We start from the raw sequence: 27,170 nt of genomic DNA on the forward strand, positions 1-27,170 counted from the left end.
ATATATATATAAATGAATTCTTGGAGTGAATTCTATGATTTTTTTTATAAAACCACTGTTATGAAAAAATAAGGTTCAGATTCGAAAAATGTTAAGCTCCACAATAAATAGCTTAAACATTATATAGACATCTTTTTTAGAGTTTTGAATAGCAAATTAAAAATTTTAAAGTTTATTCTAATGATACCGTTAAGGTGAAGGTTTAGACTCAAAATAATTTAACACAAGAGTTATGCTTGCCAAACAAAGAGTTATAAAACATCTAAAATGGGTTCTAAACCATCTTTTAATAACTTAAAAAGAACAAAACTTACTTGCTATTAAAAATTTACCTTTATATTAGAAAAAATTTTAATAAATAACTTAAAAAAATAATATAAGTAAGTTCTTTTGGAGTTCTGGGTAGTAAACAAAGTCTTCAAAAACTTACTCCAATAAGTTTTATTAAAACGAATATCTCTCACTTTAAAAATTTTGCAAAAAATAAACTAAACCAAAGTTTATTTCGTCGAAGATAGACGTGTTTTGTTTGTATTGATTATTTCACTGACAATTTTTAAGGATGACTAATACTTAATAAACAGATTTTATGTGATGTTTTATAAAATTAAATTAAATTTATATTCCGAATGTTTTGTCTCCAATAAAAGTTTTATAACTTACTCACAAAACGTTGTACATTTTACATTTCAACACAATATTCGCAATTTTGTAACGTTTATCAAGTACAAATGTTGCATTGTTCCAAACTAACTGTATCCTCCAATATCAGAACATGATAAAACCAATCTCTCTTAAAGCCTACGCTGCCATTGATGATTTATTAACAACCACTTAAAAAGTGTCACAGTTGTTAGTAACAACGTGCTACTAAACTTCAGATGCAGATATGAATCACAGTTGCAACATTCATGTTTCAGTTTTGAATATTTATTGCCAACGTTATTAATCAGTGAACTCGGATCTGGTATTTTATGGATTAATTGTTTGGAGTGTGAGCGAATATCAATAACACATTATGCAAAAGTAACCTTGGTGTCATACTTTTAATAGTACCGCTGTGGTCGTACAACAGAATAACATTTTAGTTGAATCAGTTAATTTATAAATAAGCATTAGTAAAAGTCACTTTTTATTAATAAAACATATTTATCCAAGAAATATCATGAACAACCAACTATGGTTAAAACACATTCATAAATATGAAAAAATATACTTAGTTTTTAACAAATGAGTGGATTATTGTCCAGATAAACGTTGATGACCAAACGAATAAACAATTTTAACCTAATACCAGTTGTGAATCATGACATATAAATTCAAAAATGGCCAGACAAAGAATTTTCTGATATAAAATTATATAAACATAAGATAATAAAAATATACATATGTAGTTAATATTTATAATGAATGACACATAAAAATGTCACTAGTCTATCAACAAAAAACAGTTAATTATGTAAAACGCATGCATACACATTTAAAAGTAAAAAAGTCCATAAGAAATCCATTTCGTTCCTTCTGTGAAACACGATCTAATCCTGTGTGTGTTTAGCAACGCACATACACCGCAATTTGAATTTCGTTTGTGTGAATTTGCATAACTCACAGTTTACGACCACTCGGATTTAAATAACAAAAGGCAAAGTCTAAGTGGGCGAAAATAAACAAATAGCCCACCATTTAATTAAACTGCCCCGCTTTAACGGTACGCTGCTGCGTATAATTATTAACCGGCTCAACTTTGAAACTATTACTCCGCATTTTAAAAAAGGGTTCTCACTCTTTTATCTGGAGCAAAATGTGATTACTAATTAATGTGTTTTGATGCTTAATCATCGTTTTATATTAAAATAGTGTACAATTTTACAGTAATTGGAAATGTGTGATAAGACGAAAGTTTAAAATTGTGTTTGTAATGAACAAATATCGTTTGTTATTTTCAGAAATGTGAAATTGACATAGTGAATAGTTTTGAAATAACTATGGAAAAATGAATGCTTTTAAAAGTTACTATCTATTTTTATTTAAATTAATTTTTCCACATTTTCCAATAATTTCTCAAAGTTAATTAATAAATGAGTTTAAAATAATCGTTTTTAAAAATTTTAGTTAGTTTTGTGAATATTTATTAATTTCAAATATTATAATTAAATTTATTGTTATTCGCATATAACATAAATTATTTTTAATTGAATTGATTTATACATTTTTGCCATTAGGGCATCACATATTTTTAATTGTTTTTAACACCAAATAAATTTTCAAATTTTTACTTGAATATAAAATAAATTGGTAATAATAAAGATATTATAAAATGAGTTAAGATTTTTTAAAAATTATTAAATTAGTAAAAAATTGTAGTAAATATTAATGAGTAGAAATATAAAAAATATACATCATCACATGTTTAGCAGTTACAAGTGTACATTTATTTTAAAAGAAGAACAATATATTATGTTACACATCATTTAAATCAAATAAACTGGAGATTATATTTGTTGGAAGTAGAATTATTAAAGTATAATTTAATTTTTGATGACAGGAGTGTTTAAAATTGTATTTCGCTCTATAGAAAAAGAATCTTTAAATTATATTCATTATACACTTGATGGTAATTTAAAGAACATTACAAATGGTATCAATTAACAAAAAAATGCGTAGAAAAGTAGTTCAAGCCAAAATGCTATACAAATTTAAAAGCATCTTTTTCCGCTATTCATAAACTTCTAATTAATAAGTTGGGACACCTTGTATACTAAATAATTTACAAATTTATCTTATAGAATTTATTTTTATGTTAAAATATTTATTTTATATTTTATTTATAATTTATAATTTATATTTTATATTATTTTATATCTTATATCTTATATCTTATATCTTATATCTTATATCTTATATCTTATATCTTATATCTTATATCTTATATCTTATATCTTATATCTTATATCTTATATCTTATATCTTATATCTTATATCTTATATCTTATATCTTATATCTTATATCTTATATCTTATATCTTATATCTTATATCTTATATCTTATATCTTATATCTTATATCTTATATCTTATATCTTATATCTTATATCTTATATTTTATATATTTCAAAACATGTAATGCAAATAAAATGATTAATCATACTTAAATCTAATATTTTTCCAAACATTTTTTTTTTCAAAATTTTGATAAATTGATAGTTTAACTAAAATATCACTAATTTTGTTGTTAAATTTTTCATTTTAGGACCATAAGCTCATAAATTTAATACTGGGTGTTGTTATTTACATTTAATTTTGTGCATCTTAAAACATCAGGAAATTTGTTATTATCAATGAAATACAATAGATATAATTTTTTGATCAACTATTTTAATTGAAATTCAAAATTCCACAGGGAAAACTTGTTACACACGTCGCCATAAATTTTGTTTCTTACAGAAGGTGGAAAAATTATTATTGTTATTATTATTTTAATTTAAATTAAACATTACTTAATTTTTTTAAATTAATTATAAATATTTTAATTTTAAATTGGATATTTTTATAGGATAGTTGTTAATTTGTTAAAAAAAATATACTGGGTGTTCGCTATTTACGATTAATTTTGTGCACCTTAAAATATCAGGAACTTTATTTGTTATCAATGAAACAAAGTGGATTTGATTTTTTGATCAATAGTTTTTTTATTAAAAATTCCACAGATGAAACTGAAAAATTATAGTTCACTTGGTAGTAATTTTATCAGACAAATCAAGTAAAAAAATATTGGCCCATTACTAAACATCGTTGTAAATAAAAAATCAAATTACTTTAGTATTGAAGAACTTGTTAAACAAATTTAACAATATAAATATTCTAAATGTTTTCAAAATGATTTTTAAAAATAATTGATGTTATAATAATGTTTTTTCAACTCAACAAATAATAAATATTTTATTTTTTTTATTATTTTAATATTTAACTTTTTTTTAATAAATTTTTTTTTTAATAAATTTATATTTATTTATTTTTTACACTTTAATGTAATTTTTTAAATTTAAAATATATATTTTATTACTTTAATTGTTTTTTTTTTAATTTTTAATATTGGCACATTGCCAATACATCGTCGTAACAACAAATTAAATTTTTTAATATATTTATTTTAAATTAAACTTTGAACTTTTTTTAATTAATTTAAATTTATTTATTTTTTATTTTTTAATATATTTTTTTAAATTTAAATTAAATATTTAATTACTTTAATTGAATGTTTTTAATTTTTTTAATTTATAATTAAAGAGTTTATTTTTTAAATTTTAAATTAAATACCTTATTTCTTTATGTAAATTAAATATTATTTTAATTTTTAAATTTATTTTTTTTTTAATTTACCATTAATTACTTAATATTACTTTAATTAACTAAATATTTTATTATTATATTAAATAAACATTTTTATTAAACTTACTGTTAATTTCATAAAAATATATTAAAAAAATTTGAAAATTTTCAAAAAAATGCAATTTCACGAGGTAATTCAACACATGTGGCACATGTAACTAATCAACACTAGAATGATGCGATTCCTAATAATAGGCAGACCGAAAATAATGATCAGTTGATTTATGGCGTCAACTAGGCGATAAAACAGCGTTTTTCGCTGATCGGAACAACCAAACCTGCACTCTTCAATTAAACGTGCGCGTGTACAAACGGCGATCGACTGGATCTTGCTTATTTTCAATTAATCTAGTTTTCTTTCGCTGGAAAAATTACGTCAACAACGACAAATAGAAAATGCGATGATCTCAGATAACCGAGCCGCACGATTTATTTTGCAGTTTAAATTTGTGCAATTGTGTCTTACCTCTGATTAATTGGACGACTTGCGTGTGGGTCGATGATTTTACGTTGACGCCGTTCACTTTTATTATTTTGTCGCCAGCATGAAGGCCCGCTTTTTCCGCTGCACCGCCTGAAAATTAAATTAAATACTATTATATACTGATCTTGATTTATATAAAACATTTTTGAATAAATATACGCATATAACATAAACTGAGGTGTCGTTACACACAAAATAAATTTATTGAGAACCTTTTCGAAGTTGTTTTGCCTCATCCTAAAGTACAATATATAGAGGAAGAAAAGGTCATGTACAAAGTGTATTGAAAGTAACATTAAATCATCACTAAAATTAATAATTTAATGTAACAATAGTAGCTTCTTTGTTTGTTATTTGTAGTGTAAAAAATATATTTCTTTAACCAACAATATTTATTTAAAATTAACATAACCATCGATAAAAATAACATTACACAATTAAAATGAATATTTTTTTTAATTTTAGCTTATGAGTTTATTATTTGTCGTCGATGAGAAACAATATTTACATTACCAACTATGAAAATAACATTAAACAATCATTAAAGTTAATATTTCTTATTGGAACAATCGTCACTTTTGTTTTATTATTTGTTGTGGAGAAAAAATATTATTTCTTTAAAGACAAACCCCATAAATATTCATTTACTCTTAAATTGGCATTACCATTTATGAAAATAACATTAAATAATCATTCAAATTGAAAATTATTAATCATTTTATGTTTATTTGTCGTAGAAAAAAAATATTTTAAAGAACTCTAATCATATTAATTTGGCCTTACCAAATTAATATTTTTATTAGAACAACAAATTTTTGGTGGAGAAAAAATAATATTTGGGAAACAATCCAAATAAGATTTGTTTTCTCTTAAATTGGCATTGCCATCTATGAAGGTAAAATTGATCATGGTCGTAGAAAAAATATATTTCTTAAACAACCCTTAACTAAGGTTAAACTATTATTAAAACTAAAATTAATATATCTTATTGAAACAACATTTGGTTATGGAGAAAAATCCAATATATCTTTGAAACAATCTTAATATCTCTTACCATTATTACAATAAATGAATATACATAATGTAATAACTAAAATTATTATTTCTTAATAGAACAATTGACTATCTTGTGTTCTTTTTTGTCGTCGACAAAATATAAGATTTCTTTGGAAACAACCCCAATAATATTCATTTATTTTTAAATTAGCATTAATTGAAAATAACATAAAACCATCATTAAAATTGATGTTTTCTATAGGAAAAATAATTTATAGTTGAGAAAAATAATATTTCTTTGAAAACAATCTCAATAACAATAGTTTTCTCTTAAATTAACATTACCATCTATGAATATCCATAAAACAATAACTATAATTAAAATTTCTTAATGGAACAATTGAGTATCTTGTCTTTTTTTCTTTGTCGTAGATAAAATATTATATTTATTTAGAAACAACCCCAATAATACTCATTTACTTTTAAATTAGCATTACTGTATGTGAAAATAACATTAAACAATAATTAAAATTGATGTTCTTTATAGGAAACATAATTTATCGTGGAGAAAGAACAATATTTCTTTAAAAGCAATCTCAATAACAATCGTTTACTCTTAAATTAGCATTACCACCTATGAATATACATAAAACATTAACTAAAATTAATGTTCATTTATAGAATAATTGACTATTTTGTGTTTATTTTTTTTTTGTCGTAGGCAAAATATAAAATTTTTTTAGAAACAACCCCAATAATACTCATTTACTTTTAAATTAGCATTACCGTATATGAAAATAACATTAAACAATAATTAAAATTGATGATTTTTATAGGAAACATAATTTATCGTGGAGAAAGAACAATATTTCTTTGAAAACAACTTCAATAACAATCGTTTACTCTTAAATTAGCATTACCTCCTACGAATATTCATAAAACAATAACTAAAACTAAAATTTCTTAATGAAACAATTGATTATCTTGTGTTTTTTCTTTATATTTCTTTGGAAACAACCCCAATAATATTCATTTACTTTTAAATTAGCATTACCGTATATGAAAATATCATTAAACAATAATTAAAATTGATGATTTTTATAGGAAACATAATTTATTGTGGAGAAAGAACAATATTTCTTGAGCATGAATATACTTAAAACAATAACTAAAATTAATGTTTATTAATGGAATAATTGACTATCTTGTGTTTTTTTTTGTTGTAGACAAAATATAAAATTTCTTTAGAAGCAACATCAATAATAATAATTTATTTTTAAATTAACAGTACCGTATGTGAAAATAATTTTAAATAATTATTAAAACTGATGATTTTTATAGGAAACATAATTTATCATGAGTAAAAAACAATATTTCTTTAAAAACAACCTAATAACAACAATCGCTTACTTTTAAATTAACATCTATGAATATCCATAAAAAAATAATTAAAATTAAAATTTCTTAATGGAACAATTATCTTATGTAGACAAAATATAAAATTTCTTTGGAAACAACCCAAATAATTAGCATTACCGTATCTTTAAAATTAATCATTTTTATAGGAAAAACAATTTGTTGTAGAAAAAATATATTTTTTTGAAAACAACATCAATAATCTTCGTTTACTCTTAAATTGGCATTACCATATATGAAAGAATATTCATAAAACAATAACTAAAATTAATATTTCTTAAAAGAAAAATTAAGTATTTTGTATTTTTTTCCTTAATATAGACAAAAAATAATATATTTTTTTAAACAATTCAGGTAATATTTATTGAATCTTAAATTGCCATTACCAACTAAGAATAAATAATCATTAAAATTAATATTTCTTATTGTAACAACTGTCGTTTATGTGTTTATCATTTATATTAGAGACAAATATTTTATGTATAATAAATAAGTAATATAAATATTTACACTTCTATTAACAATTAATGAATATATTAGAATTTCAGAATGTTTTGAAGTATGCACAGTATGATTATTTAATAATATGTTCAACATATTGAAAAAATAAAAAAGTTTTAAGGCAAATTTAAGTACATTTTATACATAACGATTTCTTACGTTATATTTAAAGGACATTGAAACACATACTTTTTTTAAATATATAAAAAATAACTCAGGGATTTAGTGATTATTTAAACTGGAGAAATAAATTATAGTAAAATAAATAAATTATCTTTTCTCATAATGAGTGATAATGGCCAAATTTTATATATAAGTAAGTATGTAAGTACAACAACATCAAAAGCATATATAATAAATTCCCTCCTATAATTATTTATTAATATAATAAACAGGAAAGAAAATGTAAAATGAACATTAATTATCCATTTATTATTAATTACTTATTGTAAGCAACAACAGAAAATTAATAGGCCAAGAATGTGAAAAAAAGTTAAAAAAAATTAACCTCTCAATAAACAAGACCAGTAAGTTTAAAGTCAGAAAACGTGAGAAAATTTCACATAACGTACAAACCACTCGCAACATTTCAAGTGCGCTCTTGGCTAATCAGTTTCAAAACACGTTTGCGTCGCAGACGCGGTGCCCGATAGATTCTTTGTCGTAGATAAAATATTATATTTATTTAGAAACAACCCCAATAATACTCATTTACTTTTAAATTAGCATTACTGTATGTGAAAATAACATTAAACAATAATTAAAATTGATGTTCTTTATAGGAAACATAATTTATCGTGGAGAAAGAACAATATTTCTTTAAAAGCAATCTCAATAACAATCGTTTACTCTTAAATTAGCATTACCACCTATGAATATACATAAAACATTAACTAAAATTAATGTTCATTTATAGAATAATTGACTATTTTGTGTTTATTTTTTTTTTGTCGTAGGCAAAATATAAAATTTTTTTAGAAACAACCCCAATAATACTCATTTACTTTTAAATTAGCATTACCGTATATGAAAATAACATTAAACAATAATTAAAATTGATGATTTTTATAGGAAACATAATTTATCGTGGAGAAAGAACAATATTTCTTTGAAAACAACTTCAATAACAATCGTTTACTCTTAAATTAGCATTACCTCCTACGAATATTCATAAAACAATAACTAAAACTAAAATTTCTTAATGAAACAATTGATTATCTTGTGTTTTTTCTTTATATTTCTTTGGAAACAACCCCAATAATATTCATTTACTTTTAAATTAGCATTACCGTATATGAAAATATCATTAAACAATAATTAAAATTGATGATTTTTATAGGAAACATAATTTATTGTGGAGAAAGAACAATATTTCTTGAGCATGAATATACTTAAAACAATAACTAAAATTAATGTTTATTAATGGAATAATTGACTATCTTGTGTTTTTTTTTGTTGTAGACAAAATATAAAATTTCTTTAGAAGCAACATCAATAATAATAATTTATTTTTAAATTAACAGTACCGTATGTGAAAATAATTTTAAATAATTATTAAAACTGATGATTTTTATAGGAAACATAATTTATCATGAGTAAAAAACAATATTTCTTTAAAAACAACCTAATAACAACAATCGCTTACTTTTAAATTAACATCTATGAATATCCATAAAAAAATAATTAAAATTAAAATTTCTTAATGGAACAATTATCTTATGTAGACAAAATATAAAATTTCTTTGGAAACAACCCAAATAATTAGCATTACCGTATCTTTAAAATTAATCATTTTTATAGGAAAAACAATTTGTTGTAGAAAAAATATATTTTTTTGAAAACAACATCAATAATCTTCGTTTACTCTTAAATTGGCATTACCATATATGAAAGAATATTCATAAAACAATAACTAAAATTAATATTTCTTAAAAGAAAAATTAAGTATTTTGTATTTTTTTCCTTAATATAGACAAAAAATAATATATTTTTTTAAACAATTCAGGTAATATTTATTGAATCTTAAATTGCCATTACCAACTAAGAATAAATAATCATTAAAATTAATATTTCTTATTGTAACAACTGTCGTTTATGTGTTTATCATTTATATTAGAGACAAATATTTTATGTATAATAAATAAGTAATATAAATATTTACACTTCTATTAACAATTAATGAATATATTAGAATTTCAGAATGTTTTGAAGTATGCACAGTATGATTATTTAATAATATGTTCAACATATTGAAAAAATAAAAAAGTTTTAAGGCAAATTTAAGTACATTTTATACATAACGATTTCTTACGTTATATTTAAAGGACATTGAAACACATACTTTTTTTAAATATATAAAAAATAACTCAGGGATTTAGTGATTATTTAAACTGGAGAAATAAATTATAGTAAAATAAATAAATTATCTTTTCTCATAATGAGTGATAATGGCCAAATTTTATATATAAGTAAGTATGTAAGTACAACAACATCAAAAGCATATATAATAAATTCCCTCCTATAATTATTTATTAATATAATAAACAGGAAAGAAAATGTAAAATGAACATTAATTATCCATTTATTATTAATTACTTATTGTAAGCAACAACAGAAAATTAATAGGCCAAGAATGTGAAAAAAAGTTAAAAAAAATTAACCTCTCAATAAACAAGACCAGTAAGTTTAAAGTCAGAAAACGTGAGAAAATTTCACATAACGTACAAACCACTCGCAACATTTCAAGTGCGCTCTTGGCTAATCAGTTTCAAAACACGTTTGCGTCGCAGACGCGGTGCCCGATAGCGATGCAAATCGCCTGAATAATTCGATAATTAGCGGGCCGCGAATTTATTCAGGGCGCACCTTTGAACCGAACGGTCCCCGCCGCTACTCATCCGAAATAATCAATTGGACCGAAACAACGGCGAGTGAAAATTACAAATGAAAGTGCACCGTAGATGGTACGACGCGTAGACGGTATGCCGAGTAAAAATGGTCGATATACCGACCGATTTATCAAATTCCACTTCACGGTGAACGTAACGTTCATTTTATGCTTTGTAGTGGCTTATGCATGTGCGAAGTGTCTTCGAAGTACACCGACAACAGTTTCTTTCGACTGTCGAGTCTGAGAAACAAATTAATACGATTCGTCAAGAAAAAGTTTATCATTCGCACTTTATTCGAAATCAGTTAAATGTCAATTTTTGTAAATATTTCAGGAATCTTCAAAAAAACCACTGCATCATATGTTTTAAAACTTGGAGGATTCATTTGCGTATAAATAATAAATATACAGACAAATTTTCTAATGAAAAAAATAAGTAAATTATCCCAAGTCACACAGTTTTGAAAAAAAAGAGTCGAATTTTGAAGGAAAATTTGATGATTTTTGGCCTATTAAAATAATATTATTTAAGCAATCAAAAAACTGGAGAACTGGACAAAAAAGAAAACAATGCGAATAACCCAAAATCTATGAGTTTCGATTAATCAAAATATTTTCATCCTTACTGCCCAGACAATAAGCCCCCTAATAAACATAACTTTTTAACTCTTCAGAGGGCTGTAACTCAAAAACTATTTGAGATTATTCATTTGAAATTTTAATGTTATTTTTGAAGGTATACCCTACGAAATACCTTTTCAAAGTAGGTCTACTCCTTAACAGTACATTAATTTTCCAAAAAAACAATGTTTTAGATATAATATTTTGTATTAGTTTTATTACTTTCTTAAAATTTTTAGTGTTTATGAATTTTTGTTTGATTTATCAAGAAATTATATTTGTTATTAAAAACATTTTAATAATCCATTTTTTTGCAATATAATCCAAATGGTATTCTCATTTAAAGGAATCAAAAATAGTTTCAAAAAATAAGTATAGTATTTTTATACTGTAGTATAATATTCCAATATGGTTGGAAAATATGAGAATTTGTGCCATTTTTAGTCTATTTAATTAAATAAATAATTTCATAAGAAAATATTTTTTAAAATTTTCACAGAATTATGATTCTTTTTTTTATGAATTTTGGTATATAATACATTTCAGGGGAAGCTTAATCCAGAAGTAAAGTTACAATCAGCCAAAAAATCGTAACATTGCAGTATTTTTCATGCTTTACAATTGAAAAAAAGTTGGTTAAAATCTGACAAATTTTATGCTTTCAAGTGAACCACACTGTATATTTTAACTCTATAAATATCTGCTTCAAATTTTATTCTTTCAAATGGGTCACACTGTATATACTTATATTTTTATTCTATAAATATCTACTGCCATTTTTTTATTAATTTATTAAAGTTTTGAAAATTGTGTTGAATCTCATTTTATAATAAATTTTTATAAAACATTCATTTTATGTTTGACTTGTGATGCCAATGTATACCGATTGGAAAGCCTTTAATCCTACTGAATTTTGAGTGAGACATCATGAATGACAGAGACAGTAAAAGATTCCCACTACGAAGCAAATTGCAGAGTTTTACTGTCTCTGTAACCTTTTTCGATTGGTATAGGAAATTTGTATAATTTTTAATATTTTTTACCTTTAAGCCATTTACGGTTAAATAATATATATCTATATAATGTTTATAAGCTGACTCGCTTATTCATAAGAAATTTATTACATAGTACAGTCATTTTTGGTAATTTCAATATTTATTTGAAAAGGGAAAGGTTTTTTGATATGCAATTTAATTATTCTGAAACATGTATGTTTTTTGTAATATAATGCCATTGGTATATTATTATTATATTATAGTATAATATTCCAATATTGTTGAAAATAAGATTATTTGTTCTATTTCTGACGATTTATTTCATAAATTTTTTCACAGAATTTTTAATATGAATATATTTTTTATGAAATTTGGTATAAGCTCGTTTCCGGGGGGTACTGGTATAGTTAGATTTGCTATAAAAAATTTGTGCCAAAAAATGTTACATTACAGTATCTTTTTCATGCTCCACAACACATAATCCAGTGGTCAGAATTCATTATTTTTTTATATACAGTTTGGGGTAAAAGAAAGTAGGATATGATGATTAAAAATTCAAACAAAATATAGAATATTTTTATTGATCATCATATATTTTTTATAATCTGATAATTAGTTGGACCTCAGACAATGATTCAAACCCTCATTGATTCGCCTCAGTATTGATCTAATGAGGTGGCCAATTTCGTCCTGAGGTATCTCATTCCATGCCACATCTACTTGACCCCCAAAGTTCGTGAGGGGAGGACTAAATATCGAAATATTCTGTCTGTGGTCTCCCACACGTATTCAGTCGGTGGCAAGTCCGGAGATCTTGGTGGCCATGGCAACAAATTTACATTGGAATGTTGGAAATAATCCAAAATAATTGGCGACATGAGGTCGGGCATTATCCTGCTAGAAAACTGGATTTTGAACATTTCTAAGGTAAGGCATCAAATGGGGATTCCCAACTTCCCGAATTCATCCCTGGATGCTTAAATTGCCTCTTATATATAAATAATTAAATATATCACAAATTAAATATTTTTGAATCATTGTAAATAAATTTGAGCCGCATATGTAAGAATATCTAACTAAAAATAAGTAATTTTTAATTTTTGCGTAGCTCTCCAATATAAACACCACGTCGATATTAATAAACGCATTCACAAACACTATCATCCTTGTAACGATGATTACAAAAACTGGGAACATCTGTAACACGGTCCATTGACAAAAACAACTTGAATGACAGCATCTACAATACGCCAACGTTTGTATATAAAAACGCTATTATTATCGGTACGGCAACGGAAATAAATCGCTACAAAAATCTTGTTCCAGAAAACAGAGCCACGGATAACCAGAACTAATTTTCACAATAATTCTAAACATTTTCTGATAAGCAGGATGTTGGGGAGTTATTCTGGGAATCCTATATGTGCTAATCTTGATCGTTAGCAATATTTATTAAGTAAATAATAATTTATCTGATTTATATACAGACATATGATTAATTTACCTTCGTAGAAATGTGTATTTATTTTGGCTAATGTATTTTTCAGATAACAAATAGGATCTCGCACTCAATTGTGTTATTATCAATAATTATTTACATAAAATATATTTTATAAACTTATATAAGCAATGAAAAGAAAATTAAAACAAGTAACAAAATCCAACCAACATTAAAAATTCTGATCATCGAGTGTCGAATCTCGCATCAATCGGTTTTGAATAATAACGACTAGAAAACGACTGCTTTCAATTAGAAAATTACTCTATCCGCAGCCGTTAACTAGCGCCATATTAGTTTGTTCAAATGCGGGCAGGCCTCGGTTACTTGGTTAATCCTGACTTACTAATTACTAACCAATTAAAATACATTAGGAGGGCACTGTTATGGAACGGGGCTAATGTGTCCACCGAAAATATGTTTAAATGTTGTTAATTACTGACGTTCGCACATGAGCTAACAAAATTCACTAATTAGCTAATTGAATTCTATTGTATATCCATATGAATCAAATCAGTGATGATGAAAGCGGTTGTACAAAATTCTATTTTGGCTTCAATAAAACTATTTTAACATATTCTTAAGCTCGATAAGATACATGATATTAACCTACAGCTGGACAAATACAAAAATAATCGGTGCTTAATCGTTTTCATACAATTATAAATTTGCATTTGTATTGGATGTAATTTTATGGTGTTCACAATAGATTGATTGTTGCATTGGAATTGCAAGTTAGTTTTATCAAAATCAGGAAGTGATAAAATACACAATAGATGATGCAACCTATCAATTGTACACACTATGGACGTTGATAAAACGACTGAAGATATTATTTTCCCATCGTGCATTGTAATGTCGTAAAATTGAGTTTTTACATTTATACAGTAAAAATAATGCTTAAGATAATATTGAGACACAAAGAACAAAACTGATTATAAATAATGGAATTCAATTCTTCAATATCTTCATTCAAAAAACATCTCTTGTATAGTAATCCAATTTGTTGTTATCATAAAATTGATAGTAGACTAAATAATCAGTTTTTAGTACACAAATAAACTTTGTTTTTTAGTGACAACAGCACACAAATTTAATTTAGTCCTTTTCAATATTTTTTGGCATAGTTAAGCTGATCACAAGAAATTAATTAATTATAGGAATGTAAATATTAATTCTGCGAGAAACTTATTAATATGCAATACTTTTTTTATTAAATTGTGGAATGCATACATTTTGTAGGATGGTGATTTCAATGACATACTTATTTTTCAATAAAAAGCATAATCAATTTTTTCTATTTTTTACTGTTCAAAATTATCTAGTAGATCTCGGTCGGAAGATATAGAGAGAAGAATTTTTATGACATTTATAGTTTTGAATTATCTATATTTTTAGCTATTATTTATTAAAATTTAATAATAAATTTTCAACTTAAATGAGCTAAATTGCATGTTTTTTTTTTTTTTAATTTATTACTAAATATACTTATAATGGTGGCCATAAATATAGGAACTTCTTGAAAATTAAAATAATTTAAGAATGCAGCATTATATTACAGTATATAGGCAGATCCATCAGAAATAAGAAGATCATGAGAATTTGAGCCCGATTCGATCAAATCTGACTAATGAATTTTTTTTTTTTCAAATCAAGTCAATTTTTAGCCATTTTCAAAAATTTGTATCTCAGCTTCTATATAACTTAGAGATTCCGTTCAAACGACATACTTTTCTATGAACCCTCTAGTTTCAATAAAATTAGCGTTAAACTCATTTTCGGTTTAGCTGGAAGCTTCCAACTAAACAACTGTATTAGCATAATTTTGCCTATTTTCAAAATGCTCTCAAATCTATAGCTTCCAAAGAATAGGGTTAAATAACTACTGATATTTTTTGTATTTTGTTGATCTGCCCATTTTTTCAAAAATGGCTATTTTTAGACGGCTGTAACTTTTTTTTCGAAATTTCGATCTCGTTCAAATTTTCAGGGAAGTTGATCTATTATGTTCTCAACAAGACATGAAAATTTCAACTATGGTATCGTGACACAAATTCAACCAATTCATTAATATAAAACATCCATATTTTTCTTAGCTTCCTGAAGCGTTCCACAGGGTTAATTTTAATTTAGATAACTCGTACGCCTTTTTTGCTTGTCTCAGTGATCCCACAAGTCTGTGTCGTCCAAGGCAAAAAATTTATGATTTGTTGTAACAAACAGTTTCTGACCACTTAGACCTTAGTTTTTGGTTGTTATATTGTTGAAAGACATTTCATATTGGCATAATTTCGCCAATATAAAATTTATATTTTTATGTCTTTATACATCAAGCGGTCCACACGACTTACAATTCGATGTACTGTGTACACAGTAGCAACCCCATACCATAAAGGATTATCTAATTGAAACAATAAAATTATTTATTTTTTTCAAAATAATAAGTTGCTATAATTGTGGTCAGTGCTATATTGGTATAAATGAGTAATGTAATGTACAATATTTATTTATAAGTAGTGACTTATTAATCACAACTAAAATGACAAAATAGATAACGTAGGAAAACAAAGTGTTTGTCATTCCTGGGGAAGAAGTAGCAAATTCCGTTCGGAATCTAGTTTATTACGTTCTATATTTACTTTAATTATATGCAAAAACCCGTTGCGGTCTTTGTCTTTGAGCTAATGCCAAGTAGGCGAAAAGGTCGACGTCGACTCGCCTAAATGAAAAAGTAAACTTGAACATGTGGAATTTCGATTCGAGATTAAAAATAGCGATCCGCTATTTCGTATAAATATTATCATTCGCTGCGCCACATTATTATTTATCAATGAGGCAATCTTTATGTCATATTTACATTCAAATGATATCAAATAATTTTGTGAATGGCGTTTACCTTCTTTTACGCTCTGAACGTAGACGGGATTGTCGCCGGATACCTTCATGCCGTAGCCCTTGTCGTCGCGATTGACGACCACTTCGACCATCGGATAGGAGAAGGGACCACCGCCCGACGGCGACACCGGACTGTCCATCACCGACGTGGGGCGGTGGATGGGAGAGGACGGCGGCCCCGGACTGGGCGACGGGCGCCGGCCGTGATGGTGGCCGCCTCCGCCGCTGCCGTTCAGGCTGCTGGGCGGCACCGGGTTCCTGAAACACGAAAGTACATTCCACAGTTGAAATCAGATCCACCAAGATTATGATTATAATATTATTGTTGTAATATTATTGTTAAAAAATACATATATTTAATAATGGTTTTAAAAATCTAAAATACTAGTTTAGTTTATACAGGGTGTTGCACTTAACTTATTCAATATTTCTTATAATTTTTATAGAAATTATAGCGTTACTTGAACTACATTTAAAATAAATAATATTTTTTCAGGTGACATTAACTTTTAATTTCTATGAAACACCTTGTATATTTTTGCATTTTTAAATTCTACATACAATATACAACAAAACTGCTATATCATATCCTATGCTTAAACCCAATAGTTATTCAATTTTTCCAAAAATATTAACAGATTTATGGTCCAACTAAAGGATCTGTAACGCCACCAATTTTAATGCTGAAAAGTTCATTTTTAGCATACAGGTTAACCAAGGACCATCTAATAAGAAACAATTATTAGTATTCTCAAATTTTATACAGTATGTTCGTTATTTAAATTTAATTTTGTGAGTTTTAAAAGGTCAGTAACTTTATTTTCAATAGAACATCATTCATTTTTATTGTAGAATAATTAAATTGAGTATTAAAAATTGGTATAAGCATTCCCTTATACATAAAATAAATATTAACAAAAATACCAAAATTGAGTGTACATCATAATAAATTTCTAAGGAATAAAGGAACTTAAATTATCTATAGTTGTGATCTATTATATAATCGTAAATGACTTATAAAGATAAAGAAATTTTAGAAATCATAGAAATTTTCTATAAACATAACTCTAACATAAAATGAATAAATTAAATTAAAAATAAATAACACATAACATTTACAGCTCAAAAGATTTTGTAAAAGAAATAACAGGACAGAATTTTCAACACTTTATAAAAATATTATAACAATTAAATTAAGTGGCCTTCATAAAATTTCAATTTATATATATATTTTTTTTTCAATTGTAAAACATGAAAGTATTTGAGTCTAAAATAAAAACCTACTGGGCAATTTTTTAGACATGAAAATTGAAAAAATCATATTACTCCGCTGGAGTGTTGCCTCTTGTTTTTTTAGTTAAATATTTTATAGAATAAACTGTCAGAAATAGCACAAATTATCTTATCTTTCGAACAATATTAAAATGTTATACAAATAATACTATACTAAATTATATCATACTAAATTAATACTAATTATATTTATCTTGTGGGGAAATTACCCCAGAAAAATTAAGAAAGTGAATCACGAACTTGTGTTGTTATTTTTGATAATCTTTTATATAGATTACTTGATTAAAAAAATAAATTCATAAAAAGAATATGATTTTTAATTTTTCCACAGAATTATAAATATGCATATATTGGTATATACCAATTTCAGAGAGTGCTTAATCCAGAAATGTTGTTTAAAGTTATATAAAAATTTTGCTAGTAAGATTTCTTCAATTTTCATGCCTAAAAAATTACCCTGTAGGTTTTAGTTTTGAGCCAAAAAATAAATAAAGTACAGATTTTTATGCTTTACAATTAAAAAAATGTTTGTCAAAATTGGAGACAAAATACAAATTTTATGAGGTGTTCCTCTTTTAATTCGGCTACACTGTATATTATATGTTGAGTACTTAAAAAAATGTTATACGTTTTAAAATTATGTATGTATATATTTATTGAAGATGTAGATATTACCATACACATTTTCTATGTAATTTTTAGAACTATTCAAAAATAATTGATGGGTTATCATTGATTATTATAATTTAGGAACTGACCGATATACTGAGTCAATGTTTACGGCTTGATTGAAAGATTTTTCCTGTGTGAGCCAAAATGTAAATTAAAAAATTCATTAATAGATCTATTCTATGATCTAAATAAATATAACGTACACCATTTTTTTTAAATTCTTTCAGGAGCATTAGTGTGAGATTTGAACTACATACTTTTTTAAAAAAAGATGGTATGCTTTTCCACGTAAGTAAAATTATATTTATAGTTCTTCTTTCATAGCCCAGAAAATGCATTTTATTACGTAGTAGTTGTGTACCAAATTTCATTAAAATATCTTATACTGTTTATTAAAATATTGACAATCGATGGTACCCACTGTAAATATATGAGAATTGACATTGATCTATTGGAAAAAGTTTTCCTTGCAAATTTTATTGGATTTTACTTATTAGACATTCTTCACTCATTACCAATAAAAACATAAAAACCCATTAAAATCTCCATAAGAAAATAATTAAGTAACACGTAAATAATCATAATTAATTTATTAACATTAATTATTATCTTTTGGTAGTTGGAAATGAATAAATTATTGCAAAATTGCCCGTCTCCTCTAGCCTTTCAAAAAGAACGTATAAATGAATATAAAACAGGGGAAACTACCAAGGAAACGTCCAGAAGCATAATAAATATAAAAGTTGAAATAAATTATAAACGATACGTTATCATTTCCCAGAAGCAAAAATTAAAATTGTTTTAATAATTCAATGTTTTTATTGGGTACATTTGAGTTAAGGCACGAACACGATAGTCCAATAGTTTTATTATTTGACGACAAGCTGTGATACGAACATATCATAAACAACTCCACCGAGATTTTCCTGTAGCTAATAATCAATTTCCATTTGTATATACAAAATATTAACAGTTTGAACAATAATTATTGCATCGCCTTGTTTACTGTTCGTGTATTTAAATAACCTACAGTTACTCATTGTGGTATTTCGTCAATCGAAATCGTATAACAATACGTCGTCCAGTTAGTTTTCTTTTAAGTGGACACGTGACACAACAGACAGCGTTTGTGACAATGACACACGAAATCCGCTACAAAAATGTAAATGTGCGGCAGTAAATGATGAACGCAATTGTATGATAACCGTCCAAAAATGAATGCAGTAGACAAGTTGTTATTGTATATTAATATACATATTTATAGACATGATATAACGAAATCAATAGTTTTGCTGTTAAAATGGGCAAAAGAAAATTACTGCATTTCATCTTTTTATGCTCTAACAACCACTTAGTTTTATTTAAAGATTATTATTGGGTAGCAATCTAAATCTAATCAGTTCTTGCCATTGACACCGTAATTATTTACATAATTTATTTTAATATTTGCCAATATCACAAAGTCAAGTACGTAAACTAAAAATTAATGAAAAAATTATATTTTGATAAACTATTATTACCAATCAATGAAAATTATCATTATTCCCAACTACCATAATAGTATTAATGTTGTAAAATAAAAATTAACATATACAACACAATACTCTTCTTAAAATTATAAAATATAAAAATCCATATGTCATTTTAAAGTTTTTTAAATTTCCATTAGCTAATTAAGACAAGAACACGAACAATAATGAGAGTAATTAGTATAATTTTAAAAATATATATAATTTACATATTGTGATGATTCTGCTATTCTTTTATCAAGTCTCAGGTATAATAAAAAGTAATTATTTGTAAATAAGGATCAGCACCTAACTTAGTTTTAATTAGTTCATTAATAATATTTCTTGCAATTAATTATTTAACAAAATTAAAACGTTGACGGACGATTAGAAGTTTATTCAAATATCTTAATCATTCAATTTTATAATTTTAGGGATTAAATAACTTGCAAAGTAAATTTTTATTATGAGTTAAGTAAGAAGTATAATTTCTTAGTCTAAGATTCAAAGGAAAGTAAAAAATATTTTTAGGTTGATTATATTATGTATTATTTATGTAATATATGATATTCTTTATCTTATTATTACTTATGTTTAAACTTAAATTTCTTATTAGAATCTGATTAGAGCTTCGACCACCAATAACAAATATTAACCATTGAATCCTGTCAAATATTGTGCAGGTTATTGGTCCTTCATTGTTCCTATATTCCCGCCGGTTTTGGGTTTTTCGCCAAACTACCTGTTGCTATGTCACGTGTATATAAGGAAGAAAGAGTAAAGCCTATTGTGAATAAGATTATTACCTACAGATCGTAGGGTAAATAAGTTCCGCAATAATATTTAATGTAGTGTCACTAGAAGTGACAACACAGTCCACCATAACACAATAACTGAATTAATTCAGAACAATTAAGGTCCAATAAACAAAGCAGACATTTTACTTTACATTTTAATGCCCAATTACTCAATTAAAATCCAAATTGCACAAACGTTAACGTAACGAGCCGTCGAAGTAAAAATAAATGGAAATCACTTGACCATAAGCAAAAGTGTTTTATAAGTTGAACAGGGAGAACATGAGAGTAGGCGATGCACACAGTCCCAAACAATACCGTAATGCGTTCCAATCTCAGACGTCCGCCAGAACAACCGTCTCACACTGACAAAAGGTAACAGGTTCTTCGGACGGCGGTGACGCAAGTGTCGCACGTCCGAGACGGTCGCCTACCCCCCATATCAAAGCGGACGCGAAAAAGGGTCGTCGCCGCACACGTTACCTCTCCGGCAGGGCTGGCGGGGTGCCGTTATCCATCGCAATCTAAAATAATCCGCCGCTGGTATACACTGAACGCAAACAAGAGCAGATCGCGGTGTCTGCAGCACACATCATCACACTGGACACCAAATAACATCACTGTCTCGCGGTTACGCACGAGGGGGACTCACGTCGTGTCGCGGTCCCCGGCTTCGATGACGGTTTTCGCGTTTAAGGCACTGGTACGGTGAACACTCGAGGGGGTTGTTGGATACGCCGTTCTCTCGCTACGCTCGACACCAACAAGTGTCAGCCATTTTAGTTGGGTCTCTACTGCTGGTGCAGGAGGCGCGTGCGCAAAGTCTGTTTACTTGTTCGGTCAACGTAAACAGAGGGGTGCTGCGTTGTCGGCTAGTTCGGGTTTTCCCCGAAGTCCTACAAGAACTAGCACACTATTTACAGCTTACCATTCCTTATCTATAATTGTATTTGTTGTTATATCAGTGATCTATTCGTCAATCAATAAATTCTATCTAAATAGATAACAGATCATTATCAGTTATCTCACAATTGGTTCATTCATTATATTGACACAAAAATATTCATCTTTTTTAAATTTCTTCAAAAATTTCAATGAAAAGTGTGACAAAAATTGTATTTTTTAATTATCACAATACAATTATATTTTTCTCAGTTAAAAAATGCGTCTTCTGGGATTTATTCATAATTTAGTAACTTACAAAAGAAATTAAAAAATCATTTACAAAATATTCAAGAAATCACCTTTTGCTTTTATTAGTAAAAATTTAGTAATATCATATCTTCTATTAACAAAATAAATTAAAAAAAGCATTGATTTACTCTTCCAAGTTGTGCTAATAAAAACCAAATTCATTCAGAAAAATAGTCTGATTCTGTGAATCTCTGGAATTAGTCACCTATATTTTTTGTTTTTCTTCATATTTTAAGTCATTAAACATCCTGTTAAAGTTTATTGTATCATTTAAAAACTTACTTGAATGTTTTAAAAAGAAATAATCTTCGATATCTCCGAAACCGTTTATTTACTTATCAATATTTACTTAGCGCCACAATAATATCACTCGTGTATTTTATTATTATTATAATATAATTAATAATCTAATTAGACAAATAAGTTATTAATATATTTATTAGAATAAGGTTTTTGACCAAACATAACACTGTTACATAAATGTGGGTAAAAACGTGGCAACAGCGCCTACTATTTTGTTGAAATTAACACTTTTTAATATTTTCCTGTTTATAAACAAATTTACATTATAATTGTTTTCCTTTATCACGGACATTTCCTTAATTATGAATAAAAGTGGAACATAACTCACTTTGATATAGGTAACTTATTTACATTGGATAAGAATTATTGCAAACATTTATTTTTAAATGTTATTGATATTTTCGACCTTAATGATCTACCTACCAGATAATACCTAGTTTTATGAGATGAATCATACATGGGTCATATTTATATTTATACTGAAATGACATAACTCCTGCAAATATACTTTTTAATTTATAAGTCAACAAACGGTAAAAAAGATTTATTTATTTTTAAGTCCTTATAAATTACCTAAGTATCCACATACAAAAATATACATATAAATACTTAAACAATTAAAATATTTTTTTGGTGGTGATCAAAACAAATTCCCATTGTTTAAGGCTCATTTCCACCAGCATCAGCTCCAATGGTAACCACAGCAGCAAGATCCTCATGCCCTTGTTTAAACCGGTCTCTGATGAGTTCGGCAATTGCTTTTTGTGTTTGCCTCTCCAGCTTTTCCAGCTTCTTGGCCACGTCCCTCTTCAAGTCCCAATCAGGCTTCCTTGGTGCCAGAGTGGACAAATCCAACTGGTCGATAACCGTCTCCGATTTGGCCGATTCCAACTGATCCTTGACTTGGGCTCCGACATCTCCTGGTTTTGTGCTAGGCAAAACGTGCTCCTCCAAGGACTCATCTGCAGGTTTGTAGCTTCGGAATTTTGGCTTGGGTAGTTTTTCATCTGTTGCTTTTTGTTCGGCGTTTGGTTCATCGGTTTTGCCTTCTCGTTTGCGTTTTAATTGAAGTAGTTTTTCACGCCTTTTTAGCGCTTGTTCTTCCATATTTCCTATCTTGTCTTCCGCCATTGTCAAAGAATAACTTTTAAAGTAGAGTAATACTTAAAAGGCAGGTCAACTAACAAAATGTATTTAACGAGTTTCAATAACAAAGAATCATTAGGTTATGTTTTTTGAGGTTAACGTAAAGCCCCACAGACCATCATACTTAAGGAACTGTCTTATGCAATATACAAACAAATTATTGCAACTATCCCATTATATGCATTTACATTTATTTAAAAATTATTACGTAAGTAATCTTTCCCTTGGGAAATATTATATTTATTATGCAACTAAGATATTTTTGTATAAAATGTACCTATGCAACCATGTTTACATATTTCATAAGTGTGTAACATAAGATGCATAACAATAGCATATATAGAATGAAGAATATTTAATCAAAAAATCAGGCTATAATAATCTCGCAAGTTAGATGGATGTAAAAAATAGCTCGCTTTCACGAAATAAAATTTAAATTCGTTATTTTATTATCTGTTCTTAGATATAGTTAAAAAATATATATTTTTAATAAACTGTAACCCGATTTAAAATAAAGATTGGTTACTTTTAGTATTTTTTCCCCAAGCTTTTACTTATTTAATTCTATAATTTAAAAATATATGTAAATTTATTATTTTATTATTAAAATTTAATTCTCAGAATATTTTCTTGTAACTAACCATTTTAAATACTAATTTAATATTCTGACGAGCGCGTGTCCCTGTAAACAATGCCAATATACGTAACCGTTCTCATTTTGATTAGAAAAAGTTGCATTCGAATTGCGTCCGCCTACGCGTCCAACAAACGGTAAAAACAAAATGTTAAAAGTAATATATTTTATGGTGTTATGCGTGCTGACCAATTACTTTGTTGCCGCTCAGGGAAGTACAGGAAGCTATTGCAGACAATGCACCGATGTAGTTAACGATTTTTGCTGCAGAAGTTTTGGAAGATGTTGTGAATGTGAGTATTTTTTTGTTAAAATTTGTTATTACTCACTTTTTATTTTTTGGCAATGTGTTTTTAGATATAAATCCATCGGGGTGTCCAATACCTTCTAGTCCTGAATCAAGATCTAGCTGTAGACAACCACAAAGATGCAGAAACAATTCAGACTGTGATTTTCCTAGACTATGTTGCCCTACTAGTATATGTGGCGACACTTGTATGAACTCAACGAATTTCATAGGCTATTTTTATAAATAAAATATTTAATACAAATACTGTTTATAATTTTAAAAAATAAAACTCACCATCAATTTTGTACATAAAATAATTTATTCCTATCAAAAATATTGCACAAAATTGCAAATAACTCCTACAAATACCACTAAAGAGACGCTAACTGTGAGAGCGCCATTCTGATGAACTCTAACAAAAGGATAAAAGAAGTCGTATGGTAACTTTATTTCAAAAGTTGGGGGGTCCACGAATTTCTTAATCTTCTTTGCAGTTATATCATAGAACATAATTCTACTTTTTAAATCCATACTATATTCAGTTACCTTGTCACCATACTTAAAAGTCTTATTTGACATCAAATCAAACTTAAAAGTTATAGCTAATATTTTCTCTTGGTTAATCAAATCTTCAAAATCAACCTTAGAATGAAATACATCTATCTCGATTCCAGAGACGAGATTCAGACAATAAACAGAATTGTTTTTGTTGGAAAAATTGCCAACTGTGGTGTTCAGTAAATCACCAACAGAGGTTTTCAAAAGAATTGGCCACCAGTCGTCTAACTCTTTGGAATCTGCATTTCCAAAGAGACCAAAAGATCTATTAACATCTTTATCAATAAACCAATTTAATAGAATATTTTCCTGCATTCTTCTGCAAACGTTTGTTGCATTTTCATTTTTTTTCTTTTCAATTTGGCTTTTAAATCTACATTTTGTTATCATGTTATAGCCGAACTCCACTGTAGTATAAACTAAATGATTGTGTACGCAAACCCCGTTAATATTTTTGGGTACGGTCAAAAAATTATCCTCGTACCTCAAAGGATCTCTGATCAAACTCAAATTCGGATGTGTATGGTTTCCTAGATTTTTTAAATTGCCTATAAGAATCGGTTTACCGATAATGTAGCCTGGACTACCACTCAGTTGGTTGGAATAACTCTTGGATTGGTTATACCAAAGAAAATTAACTTCCACGTCCACATAATGCTCGTAATCTTTGTTGCTGAATTCGTATTTAACTAAATTCAAAACAGCCAACAATTCAACACTTTTAATTCCCTTTGTTCCATTGTGATAGATGTTATATTTAAGTTTAGTAACTACATTTTTGCACGTGTTGATGTTTCTGGCCAGTTCAAACTGGCATGCAATTTCTAATTTTTTATCAAGCTTCGTTATGTTAACGCAAACATTAAAATTTTCATCACAAAGTTTTGTGTTAATAGGAAGGCATACATTTCGTGGGCAACTCTGTAATACAAGTGAGTCTGTAGAGAGTGTATATAATCCTTTTGTTAACAACGTACCTGGTCATCGTGAAACTTGGAGATGTTGAATATATTTGGTGAAGCTATCACAGATATATTATGGTAGTACGTTGTAAAATTAAGTTTGTGATTTTCTTCGCTAACCCTCAAATAAGAGCATGACGTTTTTATATGTTCTAAGTAGAATATTTTTTTATTGCCATTGCAAATGTCGGTAAAGTAATTTACATTGATTTCTAAAATTTAATATGAAATAATAGAAAACATTCTGGCTGTAATCAAGTATATTAAATATTCTTACCCATCTGAGACAATATATTATCCTTAATAATATATAAGGGACTACCATAAGCAAATTCTTCACTGAAATTATGTGTACTAACTTGTTTTAATACTTGCTCTTTATGAAACCAAGAATATTTATGTTGTTTCTGTAGAAATGCTTCATCGTATGTTTTAAGTGGCTAAAAGTAGTTGAAGCGATTATAGACATCATTGCAATAATGCATAACCATACCTGTTTCTTTTGTAAATTATATGAAGGTGGTAAATTACTAGTGACAACGCAGAACAATCCGTTCTCATTTACATGCCATTCATAATCCGTATTGTTAATATAAATATGCTGAATATAATCACAGTACCTCGTGTCATAAAATCGATTTTCCTCTTTTTCACAGTAACCGAATGCGTCTCTGTCCGTCGACGAACAATCCACATCGCAGCAACAATTGATGTCACATATGCTTCTCTAAACATTAAATAATGGTTTAATACATTTTTAATCTATGTTGATTAAGAACAAACCTGTGTGTTGCAGCTACAACCTTTCTTCGGCTTCTTCGCTTCAAACACTTTTAATTTGGGCTTTGCGGTTGTAGGCTTGGGGGTTGTGGTGGTGGTAGCAATAGTAGTACTAATTGTTTTATTTGTTAAAACTGTTGTGCAAGTTGAGTTAATACCACAAGTTTCTATAGTAGTGGGCGTAGTAGTTTCATCTTTTGTGACTGCAGCTATTGTTGTTGTAACAGCTTGTGTGGTCGATGTTATGGTAACAGTTCCATTTGATGCTAAAGTGGTCTGATTGGCCCTCACGTTCCACATCCATTTACCTCCAAGTAATAAACACCAAATTGCAATTTGCCAGGCCATGT

At 27.1% G+C, this 27,170-nt stretch overlaps 3 protein-coding genes across 6 annotated transcripts in view; all 3 read right to left on the reverse strand.

Annotated features, from left to right (window-relative positions):
- LOC109602344 (rho guanine nucleotide exchange factor 11) overlaps positions 1 to 21,712 on the reverse strand; it is a 146,717-nt gene extending 125,005 nt beyond the window's left edge. For all 4 annotated transcript variants that reach the window (XM_049962510.1, XM_049962508.1, XM_049962509.1 and 1 more), the window contains exons 1-3: positions 21,438 to 21,712; positions 16,686 to 16,942; positions 4,855 to 4,962 (exon numbers count right to left, since the gene is read on the reverse strand). In XM_049962510.1, the coding sequence (XP_049818467.1) occupies positions 4,855 to 4,962; positions 16,686 to 16,942; positions 21,438 to 21,472 (400 nt within the window). In that variant the 5' untranslated portion in view covers positions 21,473 to 21,712. The remainder of the gene's footprint in view (positions 1 to 4,854; positions 4,963 to 16,685; positions 16,943 to 21,437) is intronic.
- Positions 21,713 to 22,980: 1,268 nt separating this feature from the next.
- On the reverse strand, positions 22,981 to 24,022 carry LOC109604582 (coiled-coil domain-containing protein 12). The gene has a single exon (XM_020021121.2). It carries the CDS (start codon positions 23,580 to 23,582, stop codon positions 23,112 to 23,114), a length of 471 nt encoding a protein of 156 aa, XP_019876680.2. The 5' UTR covers positions 23,583 to 24,022; the 3' UTR covers positions 22,981 to 23,111.
- A 798-nt stretch (positions 24,023 to 24,820) lies between these two features.
- On the reverse strand, positions 24,821 to 27,168 carry LOC109604577 (tectonic-1). Its single transcript, XM_049962511.1, has 5 exons — positions 26,824 to 27,168; positions 26,534 to 26,767; positions 26,318 to 26,480; positions 26,056 to 26,252; positions 24,821 to 25,999 (listed from the first exon to the last, which is right to left on the reverse strand). Exons 1-5 carry the CDS (start codon positions 27,166 to 27,168, stop codon positions 24,848 to 24,850), a joined length of 2,091 nt encoding a protein of 696 aa, XP_049818468.1. The 3' UTR covers positions 24,821 to 24,847.
- Between the last annotated feature and the right edge of the window lie 2 nt (positions 27,169 to 27,170).

The sequence above is a fragment of the Aethina tumida genome, chromosome 2 (genome assembly GCF_024364675.1).
Source record: "Aethina tumida isolate Nest 87 chromosome 2, icAetTumi1.1, whole genome shotgun sequence".
NCBI classification, from domain to species: domain Eukaryota; kingdom Metazoa; phylum Arthropoda; class Insecta; order Coleoptera; family Nitidulidae; genus Aethina; species Aethina tumida.

Excerpts from the sequence above, each read along its gene's own strand:
- LOC109604582 (XM_020021121.2), bottom strand. The coding sequence starts at position 23,582 with ATGGCGGAAGACAAGATAGGAAATATGGAAGAACAAGCGCTAAAAAGG.
- LOC109604577 (XM_049962511.1), bottom strand. The coding sequence starts at position 27,168 with ATGGCCTGGCAAATTGCAATTTGGTGTTTATTACTTGGAGGTAAATGG. Across the intron at positions 26,768-26,823 it reads GTTGTAGCTGCAACACACAG|AGAAGCATATGTGACATCAA; the intron begins GTTTGTTCTTAA and ends TTTAATGTTTAG. Across the intron at positions 26,481-26,533 it reads ATAATTTACAAAAGAAACAG|CCACTTAAAACATACGATGA; the intron begins GTATGGTTATGC and ends AACTACTTTTAG.